The sequence below is a fragment of the Centroberyx gerrardi genome, chromosome 8, assembly GCF_048128805.1.
Source record: "Centroberyx gerrardi isolate f3 chromosome 8, fCenGer3.hap1.cur.20231027, whole genome shotgun sequence".
Taxonomy (NCBI): Eukaryota; Metazoa; Chordata; class Actinopteri; order Beryciformes; family Berycidae; genus Centroberyx; species Centroberyx gerrardi.
This window is the reverse complement of record NC_136004.1, coordinates 13,094,944-13,104,311: the sequence shown is the minus strand read 5'-3', so window position 1 is coordinate 13,104,311 and position 9,368 is coordinate 13,094,944. Positions and strand designations below refer to the sequence as shown.

At 44.8% G+C, this 9,368-nt stretch overlaps 1 protein-coding gene across 1 annotated transcript in view; it reads right to left on the bottom strand.

Moving 5' to 3' along the window:
- Positions 1–8,316, bottom strand: part of cemip2 (cell migration inducing hyaluronidase 2) — a 35,066-nt gene extending 26,750 nt beyond the window's left edge. The window contains exons 1-4 of the mRNA XM_071923725.2: positions 8,202–8,316; positions 5,024–5,378; positions 3,917–4,057; positions 3,099–3,666 (exon numbers count right to left, since the gene is read on the bottom strand). Coding sequence (XP_071779826.2) covers positions 3,099–3,666; positions 3,917–4,057; positions 5,024–5,360 — 1,046 coding nt within the window. The 5' untranslated portion in view covers positions 5,361–5,378; positions 8,202–8,316. The remainder of the gene's footprint in view (positions 1–3,098; positions 3,667–3,916; positions 4,058–5,023; positions 5,379–8,201) is intronic.
- Positions 8,317–9,368: the final 1,052 nt, after the last annotated feature.

The window sequence follows — 9,368 nt, the reverse complement described above, 5'->3', positions numbered from 1 at the left end:
GAACGCACCGCAACGATTCAGGGGGATATCCAGGATGAAAAAGATGATCATAAAAGAGGCCGTTTTTCCAGGGAAGACGGAGCTGGAACGAGATGCTGGTAATGGCACTGAGGGACAGGGTGTATCAGCCTGTCTGTCAGTCCAAGTATTGAGACTTAAAAGACAAGGGGAAGAACTTGAATGGCTAAACAAAAGACTCATAAACCGTCATTATCACCCCTAGGAGACCAAGAGTAAACAAAACACTCCCAAAGACTTGCAGACAACAGACACCATGTCGTAGAGAATGAACACAAACTCTCCGAGAGCTGGCACAATCAGTGAGACATTTGAACCACAAGCACACACACACACACACACTTTCAGTTTGACAACACACATATGCCAAAACAGTGACGCACACAGATACAAAACAATCAAGACATTCTGAATGTGTATTTTCATGGAAGCCTTTGATTTGAAAGACCCTCATAGAGATCCAAAGGCCTGTTATTATGATTTCTGTCCCACCAGTCATTATTTAAACAAACAACATAAAGTTTAAACATAATGACATCATTTTTATCGAGTACAGATATGTTTTTCAGACTATGAAACTGGTACACCTAGCAATGAAATGTCTTTTTATCATTTACATACTGTATATATGCACCTGTGTGGCATCTCTTATAGCCGAGTAGCCGGAGCTACGGCGGGGAATCGTCCTTGGCCTGGTCTCTGCCCCGATGGCTCCAGCTGAGACAAAGCTACTACTAGCCAACCTCTCCACCGCCTCACACAGCCTGATGTTAAATTAACTGGATGGACGTTAAGACAAGGAAATAAACTGTTCAAACTGGGACTGCAAAAACCATCTTCAAAGTAGACTCAGTCATTTCTCTGTTTTGTTTTTTTCTGCTAGTAGAAGCAGAGGGAGATGTGCAGTGCATATAGAAGCTCGCACACTACAAGTGGCTCGCTTAACAATCATAAATTGATGCTTTTCTCAAAATATACATGATTTTTGTTCATGTTCACTACATCACTGTGGAAGACATTGGCTGTTACACATTCACTGCTTTAGGCTACAGGTTACCTCACATGTTTTGAAGAAATGTGCAAAGACACTAACAGTAGTGTTCAAATAAATGTATTCAAACAATATAATGTAGTTGTTCATTTCTGCAAACTGGATACATCAGCAGATTTCTTGTTCTTCCACCGGAATACACAGGATAGCCAAGAAAAGAAGTCACGCTTCTTCTTTGGTTTTGTAAGCAGGTCGTCTTTGGCACTGGAACTCTGAGGTCCTGTAGCTTTGACCATCTGGACAGGTGGACATGTCATTTCCAGGGTCAGACAGGACAGATCCTTGGTGTCTTTGGCTTCTTGGGGCAAAGTGGCAGAAGCCTTGCTGTCAACAGGAGCCTCACGCACATGGAAAAGAGTGGATGAACATGACGCTTTAGCCTCCTGAGGTAGGCTGGTTATAGCCTCAGCCGCCTGGTGCAGGGTGTTGGTTGCCTCGTTTTCTGCAGCCTGGATCTCCTGAGGAACATGGATTTCCTCCATCAGGCAGGTTTGCACCTTGACCTTTACAGCTTCAGCCTCCTGGATGGGTGGAAGTTGAGTGCTTGATACACTGATATCCTCCAGGTTCAGGATGGCTGTTGCCTTGTTGTCTGCAACCTTTACCTTAACCTCAACCTGGATGGCTGGAGCCTCTGATGCCTGAAGGAGGTTTGTTGATCCATCCTTAAGCAGGTGAATCAGGGTGTCTTCAGCAAGGGAGACGGGGAGAGCCTCATCTGTGCTGAAATTATTGTCAGGTCCAGCAGAGAGGACAGTGGTGACATTTTTTCCCTTGCAACATTGCTGGAAGGTGACAGTGCTTAGGGTGAGCACCGGTCAGCCACACATCCAGAGTGGTAGTCATTGTCAAAACATGACAGTAAGTAGCAACAAACTGATCTGAAGTTATATAAGGATAGAGTATTATAATGAAAACTAAATGAAAACTAGCTTAGTTCTAGTTTCAAGCTGGCCACCTGTTTTGTTGGTGAAGCTGACCAATATAACAGTTTAAAGTATCAAACCCAAGTACAGTATATAAATTACATTCAAAATTTCCAAGAATTCCCAACATCTAGGCTAAGCTGATGACCATATCACACATTATAAAAATCAAGAAGACTCAAGGCAACCTGTTTAGGCCTATCCATCATTTTAGTCTCAGAGGGAGTGAATCTTGAAGTGCATGACATCCACATTGCATCCCCCGCCACCCCACCCCACCCCCCAAACACACACACACACACAGACACACACACACACACACACAAAACAAACTCTCTCTCTCTGTGTCTCTCTCTCTTGCACACACTGAGACAGACACTAAGAAGATGCCCACAGTACTATGGAGCTCTAATGGTGGCTACAATGCAACAGGAAGTCATTCATTTTCAATGGAAGCCGGCGACACAAAGCTACAAACGCCAGAGCGTAAAATGTAGCAGCGCGTCGGACGAGCGCAGCTACAAACTGAAGTTCAGCTGACTTCAACGTTTTTCCACGCTCTGATGACGCGGTGAAGCGCAAACAAATCACGGTAGTGTAGGGTCGTTATACTTACGTTATTATTGTTTACTTGCTGAATTAGAAGAACGAGGTTTTGCCAAATAAAATAAAAACGAGACAAATGCAACACTATGACAGTGTGACATTATCAGTTGGTGAACCCGGCATGACAACGACATGAACCGTCAGCGACCACCTGGGCAACACTTCTCTGCTCTGTTGGCAACACTGTAGCTTGGTACTCCAGACCGTTCTGTAGCTTTTGTAGCCCATAGTCAGAATGCACCTTAAGGCAAACACTATAAGGCAAGTTGTGGGAGCAAGATATGCAATTCTACATTTTAGAAAGTAAAGCTCCTCTATAGAGTGACATTGTGCTGCTTAAGCTTTAATTTACAGATAGCAAATCTGAGTAAGGACATAAACCATCATTTCTCACTGCAACACACTTACAATGAGCTGAAAACAGCCGCTCACTTGTAGCCGAAAAAGCTCTAGTCAATACCTTCAATACTAATTCATGAATTCATGGCTTTATTTACCTGTATTTGAGATCGTAGACATAGCTGCTGCCAAGCCTCTCTTCGATGGTCTTCTTGGTTTCCTCCAGAAGACTTTTGACAGCTGAGTCTCCTACAGCCAGAGTGACGATGCGGCCCGCCGGCAGCGATCGAAGCAGCTGGGTGAGCCGTCGACTGTCGTTGCGGGACTCGTGTGTGTCGTAGCGCTCGGTGAACAACACGGCGGCCGTGTCCTGGTCAACCACGCGCAGGTTGATGCCACGGCTGAAGTTACGTTGGAAGGCGTAACCCCCCGTGGCCAGACCGGAAGCTGGGACGCTTCGGGTAAGCAGAGACCAGGAAACTCTCTCAGTACCGTGGAGCTCCAGAGTCCCGCCGCCCAGGACGCCGATGAACTTACGGCCCAGGCCGGGGACTTCAGGGACCGCCTTGTCGTCGGAGCGTCCCACAAGGGCGATGGAGGCACGAGAGCGGTAGCGGCATTTGGGCGCACCAATGTGCAGGGCTCCACCGTCCTCTATCAGGATATGCCGTGTTCTCAAGGTTATATTTTTGGAGCCGTCAATGTTGTCTGCAAAAACCACCCGACCTGAGAAAAGTCAGAGGGAGGCAAACATGAGTTCAATCACCTGCATACTGTATGTTACATCCACAAGCATCCTTAAACTGAACTTGATCTTATCTGCTGAACTAACAATCCATTTACTGTACTTATGGCATTTCTAGTACCTACCTTCTAATACCTGGTTGTATTTTGAACAAGTATATTGCAAATGTGAATCCATCAATTTCTAAACATAAAATGCTGCTTAACAAATCATGCATACTGATGCGTTTACCTCCTGACTGGATGGTTAGGGAGTGGAAGGTAGCTGAGGCATCCAATCGGAACAAGTTTCCCCTCCGGACCACAACAGCCTTCTCTGGTTGGTGGCCTGGGCTCCAGCTGCTCAGGGACGGGTTGTGGTCTGGACAATTCTCTGTGAACATAATCGAGCAGCGAGAAATCTGAGAAATCTATACAATCGATCAGACAGTGATATATATATAAATATACTTGGAGGGTATCTACAGTATGGAATGTATGTGCAGCAGGGTGGGTGGCCTAGGGTTAGAGAGATAGTCCTGTAACCAAAAGATCACAGGTTTGATCCCCACAAGAGCCAAAGTGTGCCCATCAACAGTCATGTGACCTGCTGAAGTGAAGTGTCAACACCTGCTCTGAGTAAAGCGTCAGCTAAATGTCTGGAAATGAGGGGCGGGGCTAAGCGAGAAAAACAACAACAACAAGCATGTTTCCCGCTTATAAATTCCTCTACAAACCATATATTTTCAGATTGCCAGTGAGCCAAATCTAAACATCTGGCTCTTTTTTTTTGTATTGCTGATAGCATGTCTCTGTTTTCAATAGACTGTAAAATGAAAAGAATTAATAACTTTGCCAACTGAGAGAATTGCAGCATTGTGGGCAAGGCACCTGTACCCAGCGTGAAGCTATACATACAACCAGCTCTGGTCTGGACAGTGGTCCAGTGGTCCAAATCAGGAACGGAGACTGATAAAAATAACAAATGAAAGGCAGAGATATCCATGCAGTATTGATATCAAATGTCAGTGTTTTAGACTTCAGAACTGCAGCCATGAAAGTAGGGCACTGTACAAATGGAGTTCTACTGAGTTCTACTCAATGGCCAGTGTATTGCTTATGGTTTCAATAAAGTTTGCTAAGCAGCAGTAGTAGCAGCAGATAAACTGTATTCCTGCCACTGGGATTGAGCAAGAAACTATTGTTGAACTCAATCTTCTTTGGTTTTGCATTTGGAATCCATACAGCGCTGTGTTGTAACACAGAGGCTGGGCACTGGGACTTGCACACTGGTTAAATAAACAATATTCAATATATTAATAAATCACAAAAATCTGGACCAGCAATTCCTAAAACTGACCGTCCAACACGTCGCCCCCTGTGAGACTCAGGACGAGGATGAGGGTGAGGAAGAAAGCCCCGAGCGACACTCCAAAACAGATGAATGCGTTCTTTCTCTTCCGGAGGTTCTGAGCGCGCTCCCTACGCTGGTTCTCCTCCGACAGGCTGAAAGTGGCTCGTCGCTCTGGAGGCGGGCCATGGGGTTTTAACGGTGGAGGCGGTGGCGGAGCTTTGGCAGGTGGCGGTGAGCGGACCGGAGCCACCCGCCCAGGGACGTATCCTGGAGACCGCTGGTGGTTGCCGTTGGGCGGAGCCACAAAGACTGGGAAGCGGCTAGGGCCATCATTCGTCGGCATGGTATATCCGTCTGCTACCTGAGAGGAAAAGAGGGGGGAAGAGGGAGAGGAGTAAGAGGCCAGTAAACCATCTGAGAATGTGGATTAAAACAGTGGTGCCCAAAGTGGGATCCAGGGACCTACGGAGGTCCTTGAGGACATTCCTCAGGAAAATGTGGAATACTTTAATTTTGCTATTAGCAGCCAGCACACTGAAAGATACAGTATATGAATGACTATTTCAATTAGACCTTTAATTTCCCTACTGATATCTGCACACAGTATTTACCATATCCAGCTTTGTAATATAAATCATATCTAATAACAATGTTTGTTAAGTCTGTGGGGACAAATCTTCACAAATGGCATGATGTGCATCTATTCAGGGGTTCTTAACAGCAAAACACTTTTGGATCACCTGGGTTAAAACATTTACATTTTCTTGTCAAAGGAAAGAGTTAAGAGAGGAGAAGAGATAGGAGTGGGTGAATGAAGTAGTAGAGGTCAAAAAGGAGGAGGAAGACACTAAAAAGGGACATAAAATGAGAGTTAAAGAAACAGCAGGAGACGAAGGAACAGAAAAGGGCTGATTCTGGGGAAACGGGCAATAAGCCACCAGGCATCTCGCTCAACGCCCCCAGGTAAAGATCCTGGGAGTCAGCCTGAAATTGACTATTAATCAATTCCTCTGAACCATTCAACAGGTCTTCTGGCTGGTTTGGCTCGGACGCAGTGACCTTGGCTGCTCTTGTCCACAGTAATGAAGGGGGTCTTGAATAATGGATCGCAACATTCCCGAGACTATGTTAACACAGCGAAAACAGATGGCACCAATTACAGTAGGGAAGGAGGAGAGTGTTCTGGCCCCAGTCTGTCCCCCCCTTTATTTCACACAAATGAAGAAAGTAGCACAATGCAGACCGCAACCATGGACACACACACACACACACACACACACACACAAACACACAGAGAGAGGTCATACGGACACACACCTGCACATACAGACACACAGGGTGAAAGGAAATGACATTGCAGAAAAAAAAGGCCTCCATGGCATTTTTTTTTAAAAAACCAAACACCCACACACCACTAACCCTAACCCTAACCTCCACTATAGGGCTTCACAACCAAAATGTCAGCAAGTTCAAGCTTCACCCCTTGGGTTCGGGGCATATGACTTGAAGAATGACCCAGACTTTTTAAGAGGTCGTTAAAACTATATAACCACAACAACTGTCAGAAACAGGCTCATTCAAACCGCAGACACCCTGTAACTAACTCATTTCAGTCCTTAGATCATCCCTCTGAAACCAGTATTGGCCTGGGTGTATCAATACTTCACACACATGCACACACGCCCACACACAGACACACAGCCGACCATTGTCTTGCCAAGCCAATTAGTCACATCTCATCATTTTACCCACAACAAACCTCTTCATCTCATAAACAAAGCGATATATAATCAAAGCCTCCACAAAAAGGGCTCAGTGATTCATGTAGGCTACGATATAAGCTGGGCCTAAAACAGCACTTTTACCCAATTCAGCCCCAATTGGCCCATTAGAGTCTCTCTCTGAACCTTCCTTGAAGTAAATCAAACATGCATGATACTTCATCTTCATCTAAATCATGCATGCATTCGGCAATTACGTTGCTCACAATCTCCTTTGGGTTTTTCAAGCCTTGCAGTCTGTGTCCTGCATTAGACAAGGTCAGTGAATGAGACTATCCCTCTGACATCGGCCTTTATAACCCTATCTCATACTACAGAGGACCAGCTTTCCCATCATAAATTATGTACATTCCACACCATAAAAGGGCCATGCTACTGCTGGTCCTCTACTACTGTCCTGTCAAACCATATGGAGCTGTGGACTTAGTCACCTTAGGCTATTCATCCTTTGGAAATGACAATAATCACAAGACTGAGCAGCGAGCACCTCATGGACATATATCCCCTCCTCAGAGTCAGTGATTCACTATTCCCATATTGCCAGGTTGTCCTGACTTCAGAACTACTGAATACCAAACAGATGTAGGGAAACACTGAAATCAAACCGGGATAGGCCATCACACATTCCTCAGTTGAAGAATCATCCCTTACTTTTGAAATCACCAGTGGCAGTGAACTGAATAGCAAGCCATGTGTTCCTATATTAAGTCAGAGCTATAAGCCAAAGCAATATTTCAGGACAACAACAACACTCCTACTACTACAACCACTACTCCTACTGCTTCTAAAAACTGAAAGCATAAGCAGTACCAAACAATAAAAAAAAGCATTTGTTACAGATTAATTCGTGACTAATGATGACTTATGGGCTTGTTTTGGCCACAGTGACTCCTCCACAGTCCACACCACCCTTTCTACGATAAAGAACTATTGCAACCCGATAATACATTTCAGAGGGATACTATTCAGATATAACAACAACATTTTAAAATATCATGCAGGTACTAGGTCAGAAATATACCAGAGAAGATGCTACCACAGGAGATAAAAATGCCATAACGTCTGATAAGGTCACTAGAGTTTCACAGACACACTTTAGGAATATTACAGTGATTTTCGTTGGGGTTGTGGGCTATCTGTCCACACTGACAGTTCACAAGGTGTGTGCGGGACACGTAGCAAAACTTGACTGCAGCCAAAACTTTTGGACAGCATGGACTAACGTTAGCTTGAACACAGAAAAAGCTCTGAAGTTCACCTTGTGTTTTCTATCTCACATGCTTTAACGCTGCCGGAGCCTCTTCACGGGAACAAACAAGCCAGTGAATCCTCTATCACCCCCCAATGGTTGACAGACAAGCGGCGGAGCAGGGAAACAATGTACCCGGACGGTGAGGTCGTACCTTCGGTGAGACTGTCCAGCTCCTCTCCTCCTCTGTCCATTCGCTCCGTGCCGAGCCGTGAAAAGGTTGACCCGGTGCCGAGGCGAATGAATGATTTCTGACCACAGCCGTTTGCTTTCCGTGTCCCTTTTATATACTTTTTCTTCACATGGTGTTTTTTTTCTGCTAAGGGGCTGTCGTCCGTCGGTCAGCCCCTCGTCCCACCGAGAGGGAAGCAGGCGCGGCTTGGGGGAGAGGAAGTGATGCTGCGTTCAGGTACTGCGGGGAATAGCGGAATTATGAAGAGCGCGCGCTCACAAACGGCCCAACAAAGTGGAAAATTGGATTTAGAAAGTCGGAATTTTGTATGATCCCGAGATGTCGAGATGTGACCTTTAGGGGAGCAAATAGGGTTAGTCAACAATTGATATATTATTTCTTCTTCTTCTTCTTCTTCTTCTTCTTCTTCTTCTTCTTCTTTTTGATGTTATTATTATAGTCGTTATTATCATCATTATTATTACTATAATTATATGTTATCGTTTGACATTCTATGCACATAATTAATATTGTTATATACATTCATTTTCACTGTTTAACTTTTGGTCTCCTGTTTATTCTGCTGCTGCAACACAAAGTAGCTCTGTGTCGCTTGCTTTCTAATGTAAAACAACAGCCACTAAAAAAATACTTTTGTTGCAGGGTTTATTTTGTTTTTATTTCCGACAAAAAGCACCTGAATTCGCGGACAAGTCGCATTTACGACTTTCAAAATAAGAAGTAGGAGCTTACGAGGAGCTCTTGAAGGCAGCATGAGATGGAGGGCGAGCAGCATTGGAGGAGTGCAGGGGTTCAGGGGTGGGGCTTCACTTGAGCCACACTGCCGCCTGCTGTTGTGAGAGAAGGAGAGGAGAGGGTCTAGTCTACCATCCTCCCTTTGGTAGGACAGGGAGTCAGACAGGCTTGTAAATAGAACTGAATAACTGAATTGATGTTGTTGACATATTATGAATTTATATTTTTGAATTATTATTTTTTTTAAGTTGAATTAAAAAATGCATAGGTGGAAATGTTAAATTCTAGCACCCTCACAGAGAGAGAGAGAGAGAGAGAGAGAGAGAGAGAGAGAGAGAGAGAGAGGGAGAGTCTGCTGTGTCTAAGAAACATAACCTTACAGCCACTCCTGTT